This window comes from Parasteatoda tepidariorum, chromosome 7 (genome assembly GCF_043381705.1).
Source record: "Parasteatoda tepidariorum isolate YZ-2023 chromosome 7, CAS_Ptep_4.0, whole genome shotgun sequence".
Classification (NCBI taxonomy): domain Eukaryota; kingdom Metazoa; phylum Arthropoda; class Arachnida; order Araneae; family Theridiidae; genus Parasteatoda; species Parasteatoda tepidariorum.
This window is the reverse complement of record NC_092210.1, coordinates 22,557,016-22,581,079: the sequence shown is the minus strand read 5'-3', so window position 1 is coordinate 22,581,079 and position 24,064 is coordinate 22,557,016. Positions and strand designations below refer to the sequence as shown.

Below are 24,064 nucleotides of genomic sequence, written 5' to 3'. Positions count from 1 at the left end.
TGTGAATGTTACCTAAAACTTATAGCCCCCCTCCTACTTTGGTAAGAATTTTTTCTATTCAATGTCAAAATTTTTTTTTCTTCTGCTGCACGCTGTTCTTTCCATCTTTAATAAAACTTTTGCTCTCCAAAGTTTTAACTGTTCATAAAGAAAATTAATCTAAGTATACATAATTAAAAAAATAAAAGTTAAAAGCTTCAAGCAAACAATATTACGTATATCTTTAGCCGTCATTGAACAGTTGAACTAATTTTTGAGTACTGATATTCAACTCCGTATCCTTGTAATTTTGAACATAATTCAGAAGACAAGGGATTAGGTATTGGGAGAAATTCGCCTTTGTGAATGATTTTTTGATGGTACTAATGGCATTTGCGTTACATGGAGAGGGGAACCACGAAAACCTTCCACGGTTCGCCTGGCGGCAAAGGGACTCTACCACTGTTGTTGTTGTTGTTGTTGTTCATTTACGTCGCACTAGAGCTGCACAAAGCACAAAGGGCTATTGGCGACGCTCTACCACTGAGGATATTGTACGTCAGCACTATTGTCGGGGCGAGACGGGAGTGGAATTCGAATCTACCAGCTATCGCTGGGATCGAACCCGGGTCACCTTATTGGAAGGTGACCGCTCTATCTCCCGAGCCTATACGGGTCCGGCAAACAATATTAGCAAAAAAGGAGGAAATAAATAATTATGAGAGTATTACATATGAGTCTCTTTCGGCGCCCCATAACTGGCGCTGCAGACAGGTAGTGCTACACGCTTTTCTTCCTTATCAGCGCCATCTGTTGAAAAGCTTTGTAACTAAATTTGAATAATATAAAGAAGACATGAAAACGGTACCTTTTTAAACACAAACATTTTTTCCTTTTATATATTTCAAACCATCCAACACATTTGGAACACTCATTTCAATCTCTTTAAAAAAAAATATCACCGCCATCTGCAGAAATATTTTGTAACTAAATTTGATCAATGCATACAAGACATCAAAACGATATCTTTTTAAACCGAAATATATTTCCTTTCATATTTTTCAAACCGTCGTCACTTTTGGAACACTCGCAATAAATTAAAATAATTGAAAAAAAAATATTGGATAAAGTTTGAAGCTTTTGATCAATTTTCTGTACTTATTGATAGCTGCAACTCATCTAAAAATTTTCTAAGTCTCATTCGAATTTAATTCATGCACTATAAGCTAATAGATAAATTTTTTTTAAAATTTTGATTAAATCTTTTTTTTTAGCAGCGTCATGGTGCTTGATTAATCTTAAACATTGCATTTATTTCAGTAAAGTTTAGTCATATAAATTTTTTATTTTTAAGTAAAATTATTCGGTTTAGAAGGATTTATATTGTTTGATGGCTTATGATGTCAGAGACAGGTGTACAAAAAATTGTGCTAGTGGAAATGTAGTCGCGAAGGTGATGAAGATATATTCTAATTGTCGTGAAGGTGTTTCGAAAAATTTCCATAGTCAGATTTATGATCCATTGAATATCCAAGAGTTGTACGTTGGAAAAAAACTTTAAAGAAAAATTTTAAAAGCTTCCCTTTTTAAAAAAATTTCTATTTTGAGTTATTGTTATTCCGGATTCATCTGATTTTGATATCATTTTTTCCGACCTTTTTAGGTAAGTGGAATATTGATTTTATAAAATATCAGAGATATTTCCAACAGTACAAAGAGAACAATAATTATTTTTTTCCCTCTTAAAAAAATACTTAGTCACATAATTTCGAAAGACACAAATAAAATAGAAATTTATTGCAAAAATAATGCACCTTGCGTTTTTTTATGAGTAAATATTTTTTTTTCTTCTTCTTTTTTGTCTATTTAAGATTATTAGTAAAAAAATATTGAGTGCTTTATCACTAAGGCTCCTAAGAAAATGGTAGCTGATGCCCGTATATTTAAGAGATTAAATTAAGTACCTAAATTAAGTAACATAACATAAGTTAACAAAAGGTACTTAGTTCCTTTCCGTTTCATGGCAAATTGACTCCTAAAAATTGATCCCAGCTCTTAGAAATTTAGTATTTTTGTTGACCTTTGTTAAAAATGTTTATTCTATTATTTTATTTTTTTCAGTTTTGAATCCCTTTGTATTACTTTGCGCATCTCAAACAGTCTAAATTTTAATTGCCGATTACTTTATTCTGTTTTTCCTTTGCCAATAATATGGCGATTTGCACCGGTCTGGAAATGATTAAAATTTATAGTGTAATCACGCATGGGTCTTTGAGATTTGATAGTCGGAATTTCAACTGACGATAAATTCTATTTGACTATTTTAATGGCGAGAAATTCACAACACTGTTAAATTTCGCCCCACTCAAGTAAATATTTGTGTATCCTTAGTGAATCAGAAAAAGGGTGAAAACTTTAATTGCAAAATCTCAAGTGTACGATCGTTTCAATAAAAGGGTGATAAAAAATGGCACAGTTTGTCATTTGATACTTCAGTGCAAAAGTTATGAGCAAATTATAATAATAAAAAATACAGGGTGTACTCTAATGACCACCCTTAATATGTATTACTATAAACCTTATCAAAAATTAAGACGAAAAGTATGTACATTGGGATTAACGAGTTAATATTTAAACACGTAAACAAAGCACTGTTGAAATCTGACAAATCACAGGACAGAAGAGCTAATGCAATAAACAACAAGACAGGTTTGATTACCGACAAAAAACAGAGAAGTTGAAAGATGCCTTCGAAATTCAACTTTCAATAAATATGTATCAATGTTTATTACACTCTGCTTCCTCTACTGTAGTTCGTCAGATTTCTAATGTGCTTTTTGTTCTCTTCGCTTAAATATTATTTTCGACCCTTCATGTGTCTATTCTTTCTTTTTTCACTTTTAACAAGGATTTTCAGAATACATAAAGGGCGACACAACCTCAATAATTAAATAAATAATAATAATAAATGGATTTGTCTCAGTTTTTCTGTCTTATTATATTTCAAAAAATGAAATTTAAAAAAAAAATCAAAACAATTATTCAAATGAAAAGGATTTTTAAAAAAAATTGTCCTTAAAATCTCTACAAATCTCTTAATCCCACTTTCTTCTGTTTTTACAAAAATTGTTATTTCTCTGCATAAACCAGAACAGTTAAGCATTTTCTCGAGTTAGAGGATACTAAGCAAAAACTATTACCATTTTCAATCAAAACATGGTGAATAATCTTGTTTTGAAAAAAATTCAGCTGCTCAAATACGATTTTTGATAAGCAGATTGCCTATTAAAGTAAAGGCACGTGTGCCATGGTTGTATTTTTATGAGAAAACTTAATAAGTCTTTCCGTTCCGATGCTAATGTAAAAGCTTACCAAGTTCATCATAGAATATTAACCTAATAGTAAGTAAATTTATTTATAATGAAAAGCATAACTATTTTTAAAGAGGGACAAATATTAAGGACAAATATTTAAATTTTCTTTTTTTAAAAATTCTTGTATTTTTTCTGATTTTTGTACTGTTGTACCATACAAAAGATATATGAAAATGATTTCAAATCTTCTGTGATTCTCTTTTAAAAATTATTCTTTCCAATTTTTGATAAAATTAAAAATATTCAATATTAGAATTTTTTGTTTATTTTGAATAAAAGCATATAGCTTAATTTAGCCTTTAGCAATTTTTGCGATTAGTTTTTAAAATTCAAAAAATACTATTTTGTATTTTCTCTCATTATTTTTTTAAAGAAAGCTTAAAACTTTAAAGTTAATTTATCCCCAGCATGTTTCGTGATTAGTTATAAAAAAAATGAGATAAAATTAAAAAAATTCAAAACTTAAAATTTTATATTTTTTATTATTATTATTATTTTAAAAAGAAGCTTGAAGTGTTGAGCTTTAATGTGAATTTTACAATTTGCCCCTAGCATGTTTGACGATTAATTAAAAAAAATTAAAAGACGGTAAAAAATTTTGAATTTTTTGCATTTTATTATTCTTTTAAAGGAACTAAGAGTATTTTGCTTCAATATTAATTTTTTGTATATTTTGAATAAAAATGCCTATACTTTGATTGGCCTTCAGCATTTTTTTAATTTATTTATTTAATTAAATTAAAATTTCCCATTTATTATTTTTATTATTTTTCTAAACTATTAAAGAAATATCAAACAGTGGCGTAAAAATTTAGCAAAAACAAATAGTAGGGAAATAACTAAAATGTGTCGATATATTTCATTATATATAAACTATATAAATTTCAAGAGAAATACTAAAATATATATATTTCAAGATGAATCAATTTTAAGTATTTTTGTAATTAAACAAGGAGTATAAAAATGTAGAATAATACACATTACATTAGCTGAATGAAACAAAATATAAGTTAAATAGCAAAAGTTTTGTATAAAATACCCGATAGAGTAATTGGAAGAAAAAAAACCAGTTTCGACAATACTCGAAGAACAAATAGTAACAAAAAAATAGCACAACGTGACTTTAATATTTATTAATATTTTAATATATATATAAAGTAAATAAAAAATTATTTTAAAATCTATTGTTTTATATTTTGAAGTAAGTGGTCGTTTAGTAGTTGCGTTAGCACCCATGGGAGGGATTTTGTGATTTGAATATTATTATAGGCGAAGGGGGGAGGGGGGAAAATGCTTACGTAAGATATTCAACCCCTTTTTTCACAATTTTCTTCAATAGCAAAATTAAAAATGTAACAGAAAATTACAAATAGGAAAATTTTAGGTTTGGAATAAAAGTTGAATTTCGGGAATGAAAAAATTCGAAAAAAATTTCTTTGAGTTTCTGAGGGAAAGAACTCAAAATTTTATGACACGAAAAGAAACATAAATTTTGTTTCATGTAAAGTTATATCTTTTATTTTTTTTAATATTTTATAACCGTCGTTGAACACCCGACCCAATTTTAGGTTCACGACTACCAACTTACGACTACTGTTCAACTCCGTAACCTTGTATATTCGTACCCAATCCAGAAGACAAGAGCACTCTTGGATCAAGTATTTTGAGAAATTTGTTTTCGTGGAGGACTTTTCGATGGAACTTACTCGCATTTGCATTACATGGAGAGGAAAACCACGAAAACCTCCCGCTTGACGACAAAGGTACTCTAACCCACGATCCGTCTACCACTGAGGATATTTTATGTCAGCACTGTGGTCGGTGCAAGCCAAATGCGCAATTCGTATTGACTAGCCACCGCTAGGATTCGATATGTCTTTTATTTTAATTGAATCCTAAAATAAGACTACTGTAAAACTCAAAGCCAGGATTTTTGTTGACAAGGGGAAAGGGGGAGTCGAACATTACCGAAAATATGCTTACGTCATATTATATTGTACTTACGTCATATTTACCTCTTTTTTTTTTCTTTCAAGAAAGCAGAATTTTTTTAATAGAAAAAAAAAGACTTTTTAGTCTATTTTTTGTCGAAATATACAAATTTGAAAACTTTATGTTTTATGACCAGTTCAGAAGCAAACGATAGGAATCAGTTCATAATAGAAAAAACGCCCTTGTGGTGTATGACTACATTTCCAGGCATGGATTTCTATACAACTTTACTCCTAATGATGTGTCCTAACTCCCCTCGAAGTTTGTCGCGACCCTTGTGCGAACCCCTGTTATATACGACGTTTTTAAACTTGTTCATTTCGACAACAAATAGGCTAAAAATATTCTTTTAAAAAAATCCCTAGCTCTATGAGCAAAACTAATTTCAGGTTTGAAATTCCCAAACACCCGATTTAGGCAAGATCAAGTACTTGTATAAATACAGCAGAAAGTTTGTTCCACAGTGTAATTGATACTATATGTTCATATCAATTATGTAGGGGATAAATTTTTATTGTTTATTATTTCAGGTAATTCTTTTTTATTTAAACATTTTTGAATATTGGTAACTGAGAAGAACATAATGAAGTTTCAAGTATGACGACGGAACAACCGGAAATGTTGCCGTATAATGACGTTTCCGGGTATGGGTTCTTATGAAATTTTAATCCTGATTACGTACCTTAACTACCCTAGAAGTTTTTCTCAACATTTGCGCAACCCCCTGTTACAAATAACGTTTTTAAACTTGTACATTTTGACAAAAATGGTCTAAAAATGTCATTTAAAAAAATCTGCAATTTTAGGAGCTAAACAGATTTTAAATTTGAAATTTCAAATTTCGACGTTACGTTTTAACGTGTGTACGTTTCGACAAAAAATAAAATATGTCATTTGAAAAAAAATCTGTAGTTTAGAAAGAGTAATCGATTACATATTTGAAATCAGCGACGTGAAAATCCCCAGCCCCTTTAAAAAATCTCATGCAGAAATTTTTTTTTAGTACTTTCTTAAAATAAAAATCTAAAATTCGTATAATTTTGAAATTCTGAGTTTAGCAGATCTCACCTTAGCAAGCTTAACTTATTTTTACTTGAAAAATCATTACTAGGTTAAACATTAATATCACATTAGTTAAACAAAGTTTTTCTTACGCAATTTTTCCTTAAAAAATGTTTCAAAAATCATTCCTTGCGAAATTAATAATAAATTCCTTTTTTAAAAAAATATTCTTCAAAAAATAATTATACCAATAGGAAAAATTACAGAACATAAAATTTTTCATGAAAGAAAATTTCTTTTTCTCAAATAAAACCTCACCGTATGTGGGAATAAGAAGATGTGTTCTGGTGTAAAAAATGATGAAGATCAGCCTTGAACTGAACCAGTTGCTTGGATTTTAAAAGTATTATGTTTTTTGCATAACACTTTATGAAGGGTGGGGCATTCGTTTGTCCTTCCTACACATTTAAAAATACAACGCATTTCTCGGTGTGTGTTGACTGCTTACAAAAATATGTCTTAACTTTAATTATTTTTTATCTATTTTTATTTCATTTTTTATTAAATCTTTAAGAAAATATATTTATTTATTCGTTTAATTTAAATAATAATTATAATATGTTAGTAATTTTATAGTATCGTTGAAAATATTATTGTTATAATTTTCTATGATTAGCATTAACCCTTTGATCCAGAATTTTTATTAAACATATTTATCATACTTTTCTTCACTATTTTGCATAAATTTAGATCAAAATAAGTGAAAAATATTATATTTAGTATTTTAATAATTTATAATTATGAAATGCAGCAAGAAACATGGATGTTTTTTTTTCTGCGTTTAAGGAGCAATCTTCCAAACGTGGCCCACTTCCAAACAATATTTTTTAACAATATTTGCTCTTACTTAGAACAGAAGTAGTTATTCATAACTTAAATTTCTTTAATTTACAAAATCAATTATCGATAAATTTCTGAATAAGAATGAAAAAAAATTCTAACTACTTTTCTTGGATTTTATATTTTAGTAAAAATATAGTTTCGATAATCTAACATATTTTTAGTGTCGGTTTTTTTTATAATTGAAAAACACAAAAATATATTTTTGCTGGTAAATAGAGGGTCAGAAAAAATATATGAAAGGGACACTGGCATCCCATCTGCTTCAAAGGGTTAAAAAATTATATGAAAAATGAATTAATCACTAAATTTACAATCAGAAAAAAATGAAAGTAAAATTAACTTTAATCTTTTCAATTGCACGAAAAAATGGAAATAAATAACAATTTGTAATAATTATAGATCTTATCAATTATAGTTATCTCTATTGTGTATAGTATTTACCATAAAAAATGTAATCGTGTTTTTTGAAAAAATTGCACGTGGTTATTGAAATTAGTACATTGAATTTCAAATAATAAAGTATTCATCTGTTTTTACAAAAGTGCTGATTAGTATTTAATAATATCTGATACACTAAATTTAAAAACTTAAAAATTTCATTTTTGAGCAAAAGAATACAGTTTGAACAACTTCAGCTAAAATAGTCTCTTATTTTTCTATTCCTGGAACTTTATGAAACAATTACGATTGTACTGTTTCATCAAGCACTTAACTCGGAATCTTTAGATTTTCGATATCGAAAAATTAAATGCTTTAAAATTCATCACTCTTAATTGGGTTCATTGATCAAATAAAGCAAATATAGCAAAAATGTTTTTAGAATAAGCAATAATGGTTCTCTAAGTATTTTTTTTTATTTGCATTAAACCGATTTTGCCCAAAAATCGCATAACTCTGCACAACATCGATATTTCATATATTGCGATATTTTTGCAAGTTTACAAAATTTCATAATTTTTAGAATGGTCAGCAATTTCATTATCCAAATGAAATTATAAATACTCATGATAGCATCGTATTTGATAATTATAATTATTGATATATATTGTTATCGATAATACTCTATAGATAATTATATTCTATACATGTACAGTCCTTGACGATGATCGCTAAAATGCCGTATGTGAAAATTATCAATATTGATACTTCTCGTGATAGCACCGTATTTGATATTTATCGTTGTCAATCATTATTGTACATTCGATACTTATCGTTGTCGATCATTATCGTAGACATTTTTGCAAATTTTTCTAAATTTCATAATTTTTAGAATGGTCAGCAATTTCATTATCCAAATGAAATTATTAATAGGTACTTATAATAGCATCGTATTTGATAATTTTAATTATCGATATATATCGTTATCGATAATACTCTAATATAATACTCTACGGATAATTATATTCTATATATATGTAGTCCTTGATGATGATCGCTAAAATGTCGTATTTGAAAATTATCAATATTGATTACACTCGTGACAGTACCGTTTTTGATATTTATCGTTGTCTACATTATCGTAGACATTCGATACTTATCGTTGTCGATCATTATCGTGAATATTCGATATTTATCGATGTCAATCATTATCTTTTCGTAGTACATTACTTTCGATACTTATCGTGGTCGATCATTATTGTAGACATTCGATATTTGTCACATCCTATCATTACCGTATACATTCGATACTTATCGTAAGACTTGGTACTTACGATATATTGTAGAATACTTTTTGAAATAACTTTATCTCGATATTTTAAAATTTTTATATTTTCTGATATATTGTCCAGTTCTAAATGGTACTAACAAATTTTTCTAACCCTGCATCCAAAGTATTCAACATATTCTAATCAGATTGTTCTCTCATTTTTCATAGACGATGTGGTTTATGTTAATGATTCTGGCACCATTCCTACAGAAATGTTCTTCAAAATGTCAAGTTGAACCGACTGTCGATATCCCTTTAGGGAAAATCATGGGGAAAACAGTATTCTTTGACGACATTCCAGTATTCACATTTCAAAGCATACCATATGCAAAACCACCACTTAATGACAAACGCTTCAAAAGAACTGAACCAGTGGAACCTTGGGATCAACCATTACTGGCCACACATTTACCACCAGCGTGTGTCCAGCATTCATCGAATCCTTTCCCATGGCTGGATGATTTTCCTGGACATTCAGAAGATTGTTTGTACCTCAATATTTGGGTACCGACTAATGCCAGTTCCTTAAATAAAAAGCCCGTCATGTTTTACATCCACGGAGGAGGATTTAGAATTAGTTCAAGTAGAATAGATTTTTATGATGGTAGGGTATTAGCTGCACTAGGAGATGTCATAGTTGTGAATACAAACTATAGGTTAGGGGCATTGGGGTTTCTTTACTTAGGAATCGAAGATGCCCCAGGAAATATGGGTAAGTTTTGATAGTTTTCTTTTTAAAATTAAAATAGGGTGGGATATTTTTATATCGTAATCTGTCTTGCCAATTATAATCGCCATGGCACCAAATAGATTTTAAACTTACAATTTGAAATATTTAAAAAAAAAACACATAAAGGTTTGCCCGGAAGTGTCTACGAGTACTCTTTGAGTTAGTCCCCTTTAGTAATGTTTCTTTTCTTCTTTAGTTTCTCGCGAGACACTGCCAAAACTTGGCGATAATTCTGCCGTAGAACCTGAAACGGAAATCCTCTCGAAAATGGTGGAACTTATAGGTTTTGGGGACCTTATGTTGGCGGCTACTTTTCCAAGTAGTCGAAAACACTAACGTTTCCGGTAATAATATTCCGAAGTATTGTCAAAAAATTAATTTAACAATTTATCGCGATATTTCTCCAATTTAACTTAATTTATATATTTTTTTCATTGGTCAATATTTTTTAGTCAAATAAGATTTATCAACATTCGCAAATGAAAATTTCCGTATCATGATCTACTCAAAATAATCGCTAAGTGTAGGCTACTTCCGGGCAACGGCCAGCGAGAAACTAAAAAAATTACGGGGCCTCCCTGGCCGAGCGGTATCGTCGGTTCAAACGCTCTGTTAAGCGTGGAGGTAGCGGGTTCGAATCCCGCCGTAACCCTGGATGTATTCTTTGTGATGTCTTTCTCTGAATTGTTCTATCTGTATTTTCTACTTGACAATGACTTATAAGCCTATATTGAGCACACAAGTCAGCAAATGTATGTAATTTCAATAAAATAAATAAAATACTAAAAAAATTACAGAAAGAGACATACTCAAAATGTAAAACACGTATCCATCCACGGGCAAACCTCTACACGTTTTTTTTCATTGTAAATTTAAAATTTATTTGGCGCCTTGGCGGTTGTCTTTGGTGCAACAGATCAAAGTACGGAAATAACCCCATTCCCAATAATATCATGCTTAATAATTATCGTTAAGTATAATATTCATCATATTACCATTTTAATAAAATATATTATCGATAATAATAACGATATTATCGCGCATTCGATGCGTCTTGTTAGCATCAACGATATTATCGGATCTGATGCACTTATACGCACTATCGGTAGTCGTATTCTCGGTAACAATAAGAATAGTGCGTTATTCAATTGTGTTGGGAATCTTGGATTGAGGGTCCCTATAATCGTTAAGTAGGAAAATGTAATAAAACGAATGAAACTAGAGCGGCTGGGCCCCTGGCATCACAATTTCATTTTGGCATTACAAGTAAAATATATCAAACTTTAAAAAAAATTGCAGACAAAATTAAGTTGAAAATTAGTAAGGCAAAATTTCCGAGTTCATAGTATCAGTAAAATAACGTTGGCTTTCTTTACGTTATGTTTTATAACCGGTGAAAAATTATACTTCCTAACAACTTCATTAATTACAACTTTCATTTGTTATATGTCGGACATTCCAAGAAGAAAATATTTATTTCGGACTGAAATAATTTACGTTGATTAATAAAAAAACACCAATGTACCACTAAGAGTAGAGAGAATCTTAATTTCAGTAATTGACATTATAGTGAGTGTTGCATAATAATCGCAAGTTTGTTAAGATTCGTTACTTTAATGACCGTTTATCTCGCTGTTGGCCCACCAGTTCTCCAGACATCAACCCTATGAAGCATAATTGGGACGTTTTGAGAGGAGCAATTACAACTCTTAACATCCTTCCAGCAATCTCGTAAGGCCTAAAAACATAGTAATTGAAAGAGGGGAACCAACTGTCGTAGGAACTCTTAATTTCCTCATTTCAAGTATGAATACTGGTGAATCACAACTAAGGAAGGTGGGACTGAAAAATAAGAACTTATTTGATTACCGGAAGAAAAGAGAGGATTTGAATGAAGATTACAAGAAACAGCTCTAGAACCCCGATGTTACAGGAGATAGAGCATTCGCCTTCCAATGAGGTGAACCGAGTTCGAATCCCGGCGATGGCTGGTTGATACGAAACCACATCCAGCTTTCACCGAACATAGTGCTGACGTGAAATATCCTCAGTGGTAGACGGATCATGGGTCAGAGTCCCCTCGCCGTCAGGCTAACCATGGAAGGTTCTCGTGGTGTTCCTCTCCATGCAACGCAAATGCGGGCTAGTTCCATCAAAAGTCCTCCTCGAAGACAAATTTCCTTCTATACTTGAGCCAGGAGTTCCCTTGTCTCCTGGATCGGGTTCAAAACTACAAGGCTACGGAGTTGAACGTTAGTAATCGTAAACTCCAAATTTGTGTCGGCTGTTCAACGACGGTTGTTTAAAAAAAGGGGGAAAGAAACAGCTCTATATTTCATCGCACAATCAAATTGGTTCTGATGTTCTTCGTCTCTTCATCTCCACTAGTGATTCTTCAGATTTCGATGGCTTTTTGGTCTCTTCTTCGCTAGGGCATTAATTTGTGACCACTAATGTGCCTTGTTTCGACTTTTTTGACAAACACTTCAAAATTTTATTTTAATAGTAGATCTCTTCTATCTGTATTAAAAAAAATCACACCTCTCGATAATTCTCTCCTACTAATAATATATCATAAGGTTGTTTGCATATAAACTATAAAAATAATGATTTGTTATTCAATTAAATTACAGGTATTCATGATATATACGAATCACTAAAGTGGGTTCGCTCGAATATAGAATCTTTTGGTGGTGACAAACATCGTATAACTCTTTTTGGCCAAAGCGCTGGAGCGATTTCTATAGGAATGTTCATGACTTCTCCTGCCTTTAATGGAATATTTCATCGAGCCATAATGGAAAGTGGAACAGCAGCCACCTTAAGAGGCAAGAACAATGCAAAAGACACTGAACTTGGAGAACTTTTGGCAAAGGGAATTGGATGTGCCAGAGACAACAAGACATTTGAGCAAGAACCAGAAAAGGTTGTTAACTGCCTAAAAGGTAAACAAAATTCATGATTTCTCCATCATTGAGTGATTCATAATATCAATTTTTTTTAATATAAATAGTATCTGTCACTGGGACAAGCTTTTAGGGGAGGTAGGGAACATCACAAGTATTCGGATTTGTTTAGAAGCCCATGGTCGGAAATGTCTTCGCTCGCTGCCGGGTGTTGTTGTTCACGAGATAGATTGAGCGTGGTGGACCGGTTACTTGGCCAGCATGATCTCCTGATTTAAGTAGTATGGATTTCTCTGTTTCAGGTGCAACGAAAAGTGCTGTGTACGAGTACGAAACACCTGCAGATTCCGAAATAGATCTGGTAACAGGAATCGCCTACGCTGCTGCGGATATGCAGCAAAATTCAGGTGTATTTCAGCGAATTCGAAAATCTCTGGACCGACGATGTAGCGCACGCATTGCTAGTAATGGTAGAAACTTTGAACATCTTTAGTAACATTTTCACAGAGCATATACCACAGCTCATGTAATATTTTTGACCAATAAATATTTAGATAACCTCAGTCTTGCGTCTTTGACTGTCTTGTACCTGTCGTACTACTTTCCATATATGACAACGTTACTTTTAAAAAGTAACGAGTAAAAGTACAAGTATTTTTAAAGAAAGTAACGAGTAAAAAGTAAAAAGTTCTTATTTTAAAAAGTAACGAGTAAAAAGTACAAGTAAAAGTACAAGTACTAAACAAAAAAAGTAACGATTTAAAAGTACATTTCTAGGAAATCGAAAATTCAAAGTAACCTAAAATTTTATTGAATAATATTCCTATGTTCTTTAATGTTTTTGCAAAATTGTTGTTATTTATTTAATTATTTTTAATTTTGAAAGTTATGGACATTAATTTATTTTTAAATTCGGAAGAATATTATAATATAATTTTATAATATAATCGTATAATATAATTTTAAAATCAAATATAATTTTAATATCAAACTTTTTATGGATTTGCACGAAAAAGAAATTTTATCTAAAATTTGAAAACTGGTTCAAAGAAAAGAAATAAACTGATTAAATATTTACGAGTAAGCAAGTCCCTCTAACTTTAAAATATCGTTGGCGCGACTTATAGTACACAATTATAATTAATAAACCTCAATATAGTTGATTAATGAGAAACGAATATCAAAATTTACGGAAACGACAGCTCTTTCTTCTTTCCCTAGTTTATATTAACTTAAAGAGAGTCTTTTTTTTATTTAAATAAAAATTTATATTTGCTAATTCAAAATAAATATTTGTTAACTTATTTAAATGAAAAAAAAGATGAAAGTGGTAGAAATCATATTATTACGGAATAAAATCTAATTCGAATGTTAAAAAGCTCCTGCAATAGTGAACATTTGAAATACCCAGGAGCCAAACCAGAAATCAAAATTATCTGTTTACATATAAAAAGGAGCTTAGATTTATGTTAATATTAGAACTATAAAATTTTTTTTTAATTTTGTTTTTATTTTCGGAAGCTTTATTTTATAAATAAATTACCTTGTTCGACAAATTTGATAAACATTACAACTTATGTTAGAAAATAAATTTAAAAAAAATACATTCATATACAGGAAACCCCTATAAATCCAATAAACTACAAATTATATTTTGTTTTTAACTATAAATTTTTTTTATTTTAAAATATTTCATAATGGTAATTTTTGGATTTGTAATAACGATGTGCAAATTATGAACAAATGTTTTATTTTAAAATTTTATGAAATAAATAACTAATAACTAATAATCCACGATGTGCAATACTAAATCCAAAAATTATAAACAAATGTTTCATTTTAAAATTTTATGAAATGAATAACTAATACGTTTACGTAATAGTATATATGTTACGTTTAATATAATTCAAAAAAAATATTTTGTTGCAAAATTAAAAAAATTATAATATTTTAGATTTTTTTTAATGCATACTACATCTCCATTAAATAAAGCATTGTTTTTATAATTTAATACTTTAACGTTAAAAAATTTAAAACTTGTGCCAAAATTTTTTGTAATAGTAATATGAAATTAGTTATTTAAATTATTTAAAAAAGCATCCAATGCGCACACATTGTTAACAAAATTTTTAATTAACATATTTAAATGAATGAAAAATGTTTCAAATAAGTATAAAATGTAATTTTATAAATAGAAAATAATTAGATATTAAAATTTATATGAAATATAAAATTTTTATGAATAATTGGATATTAAAATTTTTTAGAAAGCTTACCGAGTTTTAGAAAAAAGTAACGATTTCATTCGACATTTCCGTTACAAATACTTATACTTTTTCCCTAAAAAAGTAACGAAAGTACAAGTAAAAGTGCTAAATTTAAAAAGTAACGAAGTACAAGTAAAAGTACGTACTTTTTACTTGTACCGGCGGTACAAGTAACGAAAGTAAAAGTACTGCCATATATGCTACTTTCCCAGGAAGTTTCCGACCATGAGTTGCTATGCAACGCGGAATCTTTGTGATGTCCTTTAACTTCCCTTAAAGTTTGTTCCAGTAATTTTGGGAGAAACTTCTTTTAAAGAAAAAATATTGCATTTAAGAGATTCCTTTCTTCTAAGTTACCTATTTTAAAATAAAAAGTGCATTTTCTGCCGTCATTTAAAGATCGGTTCTCAGAAAAATATTAGGCACTACGGAAAAAAAGATTTTCTAATTCCCCAAAATAGAATAACACCAAAAATTATTACGTTCTCTTTCAGGTGCAGATGCTTTAAACTTGACCAAAGTTTCGGGGAATGTGAACCCTAATCCACAGAGCGGATATTTTCCAAGATATGGTGATAATCTGCTACCCCACGATCCTCGCCTATCACTGATAAAAGGTGATTTTATGCCTGTAGATCTCTTGATCGGTGCTAACCATAATGAAGGATCAATTTCAATTACCAAGGAGTGGACGGATGTTTTTGGCTTCTTTGGCGAAAAAACTTCGAAAATTAACAAAACATTTGGTGAAAAAATTCTCAAGAATATTTTCCTTAGTTTTCCGTACAGAAAAGCAGTGATACAACGTTATTTAGGGGATTTAGATGAAGATTGTGATGACATTCTATATCAAGTATGTGATCCACTATATTTTGCTTTTTATCTTTATTTCAGACATTTTATTTAAACAAGATGATAAGATATTTAACACGGGGAGAGATACAATTTATATATTACATATTTTTACTTACTTTAGGATATAGTTACAGCTACAATTAATGTTGTTTCGAATGAAAAGCCGAGCTCGCCAACAATGGCCTTTTCACGAATTACGTCAAGAAGGTGCGCCTTTCGTTTGACAAGCGAGCACCGCAAGGGTAAAAGTACGTCTTATTTCAGGACCCCACGAATAGATGGCAGCCCCATTCATTAGTGAGGCCATTTCCTCAATTTAGACTTAAATTTGAAGGGAAGGAAATTTTCCCCAGATCCCATTTTACTACTCAGTAACAGACCACAGGGTTTTTGATTCGACGGATTTTACGAGCACGTGTGTTGCACGTACTCGGTGAGTCATGACGGAGATCGAACCCCGGCCTCTCCGGACCGAAGTCCGATTCTCTAACTACTGGGATACCCGCCTTCCTTAGTTACGAAATAAAGCACAAAGATGTACTTTTTCTGAATACATATACTGAATGTACATACTTTCTTTATAGCGAATTCCAATTTGTGGCTCTCAAAATATAAGGGGGGAGCTGCCAGATTACTTAAAATATGGTCTCAATAGTTTAGCCAAGAGAGCGTTTGAAGATTTGGGCCTCTTGAGGATAATTTCATTCCTTTGGCAATTCACCATCTGAAAAAAGTCATATTTTAAAATTCTTATTCCTCAATATCTATTCAGCTAATTCTATTCAAATTTTGTAATTTGTCATTCAAAACTATATAGATTAAATTAGTGTAAAAAATTGCTTAGCAACTGTATCAATTTAAAGTTTTTTCTAGCGATATAAAAACAAGTAACAATTACAAAACATAACTTTTTGCGTGAAATTATATTTGGATTAATCAATTTTTCAATTAAGGGGAAAAAGAAAAAAAATATCAATTCGCTTAAAAAAATTTCGAAATCTTGCGAAATACTCAAAAAGTAAAGTTAAACTGATGGGTTCAAACCTTCGACCGTTCACCTAACCAAAATATTGGGACCATATTTTCGAACTACACCCAGATTTTGAGTGTCAAGAATCCGAACCTGTCGTAAAACAGGTAGGTTAATTCAGAGAAAATACGTTTTAGTGTTAAATTTTGTGAGTTAAAATATCGTCTGCTCTAGTTATTTAGTATTCTGCCTGAGGCAAGGGCCCATCCTGGGCTGTCAGGCCAATGAAGAAGAAGAAGAAGTTATTTAGTATATTATTTAAGGTTAGGCCCTTGAACACCATTATAGATTGAATCTTAGCATTATTATCACCGGCGTTGAACAAACTGCCCCAGTTCTCAGTTTACGACTATCAACTATGCTCAACTTCGTAGCCTTGTAATTTCGAACCCAAGCAGGGCGGATGGAATCACGTAGGAGGGGAAAGCACGAAAACCTCCCACGGGTAGCCTGACCGCAAGAGGACTCTAACCCATGATCCACTGTGAATAATTTTTTACAGAACTGTGGTAGGTGCGAGCTGGGTGTGGAATTCGTATCTATTAGCCATTTCTGGGATTCGAGCCCAAGTCACCTCATTGGGAGGTAAGCTCTCTATCTCCTGAGCCACTACTGCCAGTCTTAGTATTTTACATTTTATAACCGCCGATGAGCCGACCCAATCTAATTGGTTTACGACTACTAATGTTCAACTCCGTAGTCTTGTAATTTTGAACCCGATCCAGAAGACAATGGAACTCCTCGACCAAGTATTGGAAGAAATGGGTCCGGTGGAGATCTTTTTAATGAAAGTAATCCGCATTTGCGTTACATGAAGAGAAAAACCTCTTATGGTTCATCTGGCGGCAAGGGGACTCTAACCCATGATATTCGTCTATCATTGAGGATATTTCACGTCAGCACTGTGGTCGGTGCAAGCCGGATGCGGAATTCGCATCGACTGGGATTCGCCTCCTTGAAAGGCGAACGCTCTATCCCCTGAGTAGTCGCGGCTCGGCAGTCTTAGTATGTGAAGATCGTATCATTATTCGGGAAATTATCCTGGGTTTTCCGTTTTATATATGCATTTTCTTTCGTACTGTACACAGCTGACGCAGTTAACCTGGGATTGCGCTATGGTAGGCAAATAAAGAAAAGGAAACAATGAGGAATGAGCTTCGAATTCCAAGGACTTTATTATAAAATTAATTTTCATGTAAAGAGTAATTAAGAGTAGAATAGTCTGAATCTTCTGCCTGGTTACCAACTGGTTGTTTTCAGCCTGAAAATATTTTAGGGAATAAAATTTTATTCTTTGCTTAGCAATGACTTTTAGACTAAAAATAGTTCATTTGAATAAACTCAGTTAATACAATTCTTGGAATTTCGAATGGACAGAGTGTTTTATTTGATCAATATATTTGACTAAAAGCTAATCCTACTTTTTTACTATAAAAAAATGGGCATTTTGTCAAAAGCAATGCTTTATTTCATCAATAATTGTTTAAAAGCTAAATCTTCCTTTTTACTATACTAGAGAGCAAAGAAATAGTCATCGTGTTAAATTCAATGTTTTATTTCAGCAATAATTATCTAAAAGCAAAATCTTCTTTTTTACTTTACCAGAGTGCAAAGAAATAGTCATCATGATAAATTCAATGTTTTATTTCAGCAATAATTGTCTAAAAGCTAAATCTCCTTTTTTACTATACTAGAGCGCAAAGAAATAGTCATCATGTTAAATTCAATGTTTTATTTCAGCAATAATTGTCTAAAAGCAAAATCTTCGTTTTTACTATACTAAAGAGCAACGAAATAGCCATCATGTTAAATTCAATGTTTTATTTCAGCAATAATTGTTTAAAAGCTAAATCTTCTTTTTTACTATACTAGAGAGCAACGAAATAATCATCATGTTAAATTCAATGTTTTATTTCAGCAATAATTTTTCAAAAGCAAAATCTTCTTTTTTGCTATACTAGAGCGCAAAGAAATAGTCATCATGTTAAATTCAATGTTTATTTCAGCAATAATTGTTCAAAAGCAAAATCTTCTTTTTTACTATACTAGAGAGCAAAGAAATAGTCATGTTAAATTCAATGTTTTATTTCAGCAATAATTGTCTAAAAGCAAAATCTTCTTTTTTACTATACTAGAGAGCAACGAAATAGCCATCATGTTAAATTCAATGTTTTATTTCAGCAATAATTATTTAAAAGCTAAATCTTCTTATACTAGAGAGCAGCGAAATAGCCATCATGTTAAATTCAATGTTTTATTTCAGCAATAATTGTCTAAGAGCAAAATCTTCTTCTTTACCGTCTTAGAGAGCGAAGAAATAGACATTAGGTCAAAAATAAAAATGATCACTTAGAAAGCAGATGCAAGTGAAGAACCTGGGGAGAAAATGTTAAAAACCTCTTTGTAATGATTTAAATAAATAATAATATCGAATATGCAATATGAAATATTTTTTCGTTCAATTTATATAGTTACAAACAAATCTTTAAAAATAAGAGTATGTGGGAATACTAACATGAATTAAACTAATTTGAGCCATCGAATAACGAAATAAAACTAAATTACCAAAATAAACTATTTATTAAAAACTTTAATTTGAAAAACTGAATTAGAACATACTTTAAACTTCCAAAGTAGTTGGGAAAAAAGTTCTGCGCCCGGAAACTCGCTTAAAGCCAGAGTAAAACATGATGTCGCGAAATCGCTAATTCAACTAACCCGTGAGCAGGCAAAAATATTCTACTTAGCAAGAGTTTCAGAGCGCATGCGTAACAAATCAACAAATAAGAAAAGATTTCTCCTAATAAAGTCATCGTTAGATTATTCAACTACGGCTGAGCAGAGTGCATGATATCACAAAATCCTAATTTTAAAACGAAAACTACAAAATCCAATATTGTAGTTTTCGTTATAGCTGAATTACACAGCACAAAAGATGTTTCAACTTCGGCGTAAAATAACTGAAAAACTAATATCATTATCAATAATATTTTAGTATCATATGGTTCTCAAGCCCTAAAAATATGCAAAATTTGAAATTTTTTCATTTCATACATACTTGGGGAGAGTAAAAACGAGGCATGGCGAAAATATTCATCGATCTCAGTAACAACACTTGTAATTACTTTTTAATATAGAGATGTATTTTACTGACTCTTATTTTTCTCAGCTGTAAATTCTTTTTTTATTTATTTGTTACTTTTATTTACTTTTTAAGGTACAAGCTGCAATAGGGGATCTCACCCGAATTTGCCCGTCGATTTACTTAGCTGAGACAGTGGCTCAAAAAAATGACAATGTGTATTTTTATTTTTTTAAACATCGACCCTCCAACTCCCCTTTCGCACCGTGGATGGGTGTGGTCCATTTCGATGAAACCCCTTTCGCATTCGGATACCCTCTGAGGTACCCACAGAATTACACAGCATATGAAGTACAGCTAAGTCTAGAAATGGTACATGTCTGGACAAGTTTTGCTAAAAATGGGTAAGTACAGGGTCTTTATAATTAAAGTTCCATTTTGAAATGGCTATAAAAATAAAACTACCCGACCAAATGTCATCAAACTTGGTAAATGTCTATAAGAGGTCATGGAATTTTAGTTCCCGCAACAAAAAAAGAAGAAAAAAAAACGAAAAAAAAAGTTCCAAAATTTGAATGGCGCTGTATGCAGTGTTAAACAAATGTGAACTTCATGTGACTTTGCAGTTATAAAAGTGAGGCGCCTTCTCTGAGCTGTCAGTGTTCTGAGTCGACAATGTCTATAACCATGCAAGACTGCTTTGCTCGTGAAATGTTACTATGAATGCGACAGCAATGAACGGAGGGCTTTACAAAAGTTCCGTACTGTAAGAGGAAAACGCCGAGGTCCAATGACACCGCAAGGTTTAAGGCAAATTTACGGTAAAAGACGTGTAAAACAAATTTGCATATTTCACATTTGTTTAACATTATTGCATACAGCGCCATTCTCCGCTGGTGGTAAATTTTTGAACTTTTTTTTCGTTCTGCGGGAACTAAAATCCCATGACCTCTTATAGACATTTACCAAGTTTGATGACATTTGGTCGGGTAGTTTTATTTTTATAGCCATTTCAAAATGGAACTTTAATTATAAAGACCCTGTATATTGTATTTCTAAATTTATTGTTAGAACATGATAAGTTTTAATTAACTTTCAAATAACAACGATGGTTCTTTTTCGCAGAAGTTGTAGCTGTAGTTAATTTTTTACGTCGCACTAGAGCTGCACAATGGGCTATTGGCGACGGTCTGGGAAACATCCCTGAGGATGATCCGAAGACAAGCCATCACAATTTTGATCCTCTGCAGAGGGGATGGCACCCCTTCTTCGGTAGCCCAACGACCTGCACGCGAAGTCGAGCACTTTACGGTAGAACAGTTTAACGAGGACCAATACCGCACACCCTCGGTCCCTACGCAGACTGATCCAAGAGGTCACCCACCCGCACACTGTCCGCAGCCAGTGATGCTTGACTTCGGTGATCTGCTGGGAACCGTGTCGTAACGATCAGTCCACTGCGGACTCTTTTTCGCAGAAAGATCTTCATTTAATGTCTGTTATTGTTTAGATATAGAGAAATAGGCAAAAAAATAAAATTAACATCAAGGGGTCCAAGTTTTGTAACGCTTCCCTGACCAAACTATTGGGACGCTATTTCCCAGATTGGCTACCCCCTATATTTCGGGTATTCGAAATCCGAATCCGTCGATAAAAAGGTATATTTATTTATTTAAAGTAAGTGCATTCTTGCATCTGATTTCGTAAAGATCCCATCATTAGATTTGAAGTTATTTTGGGTGGTTCGTTTTTTATTTGGCGATTTATACATAATAATACAAGTGATACTATTCGTGTGCGTTATATGATGCTAAATTATTGTTAATTGATATCATTATTAAATAATACGAGTGATAAATGATGAATTATTCTTCATTTTGAAGAAAAAAATTTCATGTAGTTGAATTCTTTTTCAGTAATATATTTTAAAATTTTGGTAAAAATTAGTAATAAATTTTAAAAATTTTAGTAATATATTTTAAAACCACTTTCAACGTTTTCTGATATCTGCATTGATTAAACCATTTCTTTTCAGGTTCCCAAGTATACCATGGCCAAAATATTCAAAGAGAACGCATCGATACAAAGCTTTTGAGCAAAAAACAAATACTCTTAAAGTTGGACCACATTTAGAAAGTTGTAATTTCTTCAGAAAATCATTCGGCTTTTAGGTATTGCCAATTAAACTGATGGACCACGCGAGATTTTTTATGACGCAGCAAAGTTAACCGACCTTACAAGCGAAACATAAATATCATCCCTCAACTTGTTTAAAATCAAAACAATATAACAAAAGTAGAACTCGTTACATTATGGAAATGGTTGAACCTCTTTCTAACCAAGTTTGAAGCTATTAGAAAACTTCGCAGTTTTCCGTATCGAGCAAGTTCACGTACACATATTTTGTAGTAACTGCGCATGCACAGATAAAGTGCGCCGAATTAACATTAAAAAATTAATAAAATAGTTAACGAACATGTAAAGTTACTTCCTAACTTGCGCACGCGATTATACATTAAGCTTCAAAATCTCTTGAAAATCACGACCGTCCATCACGTCTTAGCCTAGCCAATGCAAAATTTTTAAAAAATTAGTACTTCAATCTATCTCTTCTCTTATCTACATTATATGGTCAATAAAAAATTTTTAAAGTACCCGTTGATATGATTGTTCAAATTGATAATTTAGTGAACTGGGATAAATTAACGCTCTATTAAGTGAATTGGTGTTTTTCAACTATTCTTTTATTCAATTTATAAAATTGCGAAGTGTTATTAATCGCATGGAACAGATTTGAGATGTAAATGTGAACTTATTTGAAATAATGCATTTTTGAATAAAATTTTCCTTAACAAAATTATGGTTTTAATTCTGTATTTAGTTAAATGCAATTTAAAGTTTATGCTGGGAACGATTAACTGAGTGAAAACAGTAACAAAATTCTAAAATCACAAGAATGTGGTAGAAATTAAGTTTTAAAACGGACATAATTTGAAATATTTTTTCGTATGTTTGTGATGAGAATAAGTTTAAATATTTTATAAATTTCTTCACCTAAATAAATCTAACGTTAAATTCCAAATTGAAAAAGAATCATAGAATTTTTAAGACATTACTAAAATTTCACAGTTTAAAAAGATTAATTATCATTTATTCTTATTTAGACAACAATTCCTAACAAAATTAACGGCAACACTTCATTAATTGTTATAGTTCCTCCCTTTAATAATAATTCAGTAACTGATAAAGAAAATGAAAATTGTTTCTTCTGAAAGAAAATGAAATGGGTAGATTAGATAAGATACACATTACAAAGCTAAAGATAAACTAGATATATCTATAGAAATTGTATGGATAAAACTTGTTTTTAAAAAAAAGATTGAGTGAGACAATGTTAAAAATCTTTCTAAAACACCATTGAAATAGATTCCTGCTAATTGTATCAAAATAACGATTGAACACTTGTAGTTAAAAAATTTATAAACCTTATAAAAAAATATAATATGTTCTGCTCTTTCGATTTGACATAAATTGTCCTTTAAGAAGCATTTCCTTTTATTGAAATATAAATGTTTATAATTATAAATAAAACAATACAAAAAATTATAATTTACACATTTATTTTATTGAACAAAGTTTTATAAATATCACAAGTTTTTAAAAAATATTGTAAATAAAAAACAAAGATTCTTTCCAAAAATAAAGCACAGTATGAAAAATAGTAACAATATACAATTACTGAATTAGCAACGCTCATTAATATGTATTTTGAAATATATAATACAATTCTTCTCCATTTAAAAAAATGTGTTACAGGATAAAGAACAAAAAAATGTATTGCACATAAAATAAGAAAAATCTATAGCAGCAGCTAATCAAACAATTAAAACATTGAGTTAATCCTAACATAAGTATACATCAATAATTACAAACGAAAACAATGATTTCTAAACAGATCGTTGAATAACAAAAAAAATACAATAAAAAAATGAATATGTTCCGTATTATGCAATTAAAAGTAACTTATACTGACTTTAGGGTACCTTATACTGACTTTGTACATTATCTAGAATGTACATAAAATAACAATAACTTTAAAATACAGTTACATATAACTTTAAAATACATATGAAAATATACAAATTAAAAAGGAAATCAAATATAACATAATTTTAATAGCCAAACAAAAAATTGTTCCTTGTCAATTTCTGCAATTTAAGTAAACTTATTTAGAAA

The 24,064-nt window shown here is 30.8% G+C and overlaps 1 protein-coding gene and 1 long non-coding RNA gene across 3 annotated transcripts; one reads left to right on the top strand and one right to left on the bottom strand.

Moving 5' to 3' along the window:
• The first annotated feature begins 1,417 nt into the window (after positions 1-1,417).
• LOC107453735 (acetylcholinesterase-1) lies at positions 1,418-22,685 on the top strand. Of its 2 annotated transcripts, none has more exons than XM_016070669.4 (6): positions 1,418-1,642; positions 9,127-9,670; positions 12,322-12,633; positions 15,356-15,714; positions 19,964-20,232; positions 21,864-22,685. In XM_016070669.4, the coding sequence occupies exons 2-6, from the start codon at positions 9,130-9,132 to the stop codon at positions 21,997-21,999; spliced, it is 1,617 nt and encodes a 538-aa protein (XP_015926155.2). In that variant the 5' UTR covers positions 1,418-1,642; positions 9,127-9,129; the 3' UTR covers positions 22,000-22,685. The 2 variants fall into 2 exon arrangements, with proteins under 2 accessions (XP_015926155.2, XP_015926154.2); XM_016070668.3 differs by lacking the exon at positions 1,418-1,642 and adding an exon at positions 3,264-3,380.
• On the bottom strand, positions 18,291-19,466 carry LOC122269336 (uncharacterized). The gene is made up of 2 exons (XR_006225130.2): positions 19,366-19,466; positions 18,291-19,121 (listed from the first exon to the last, which is right to left on the bottom strand). It is a non-coding gene; the product is annotated as an uncharacterized lncRNA (long non-coding RNA).
• Positions 22,686-24,064: the final 1,379 nt, after the last annotated feature.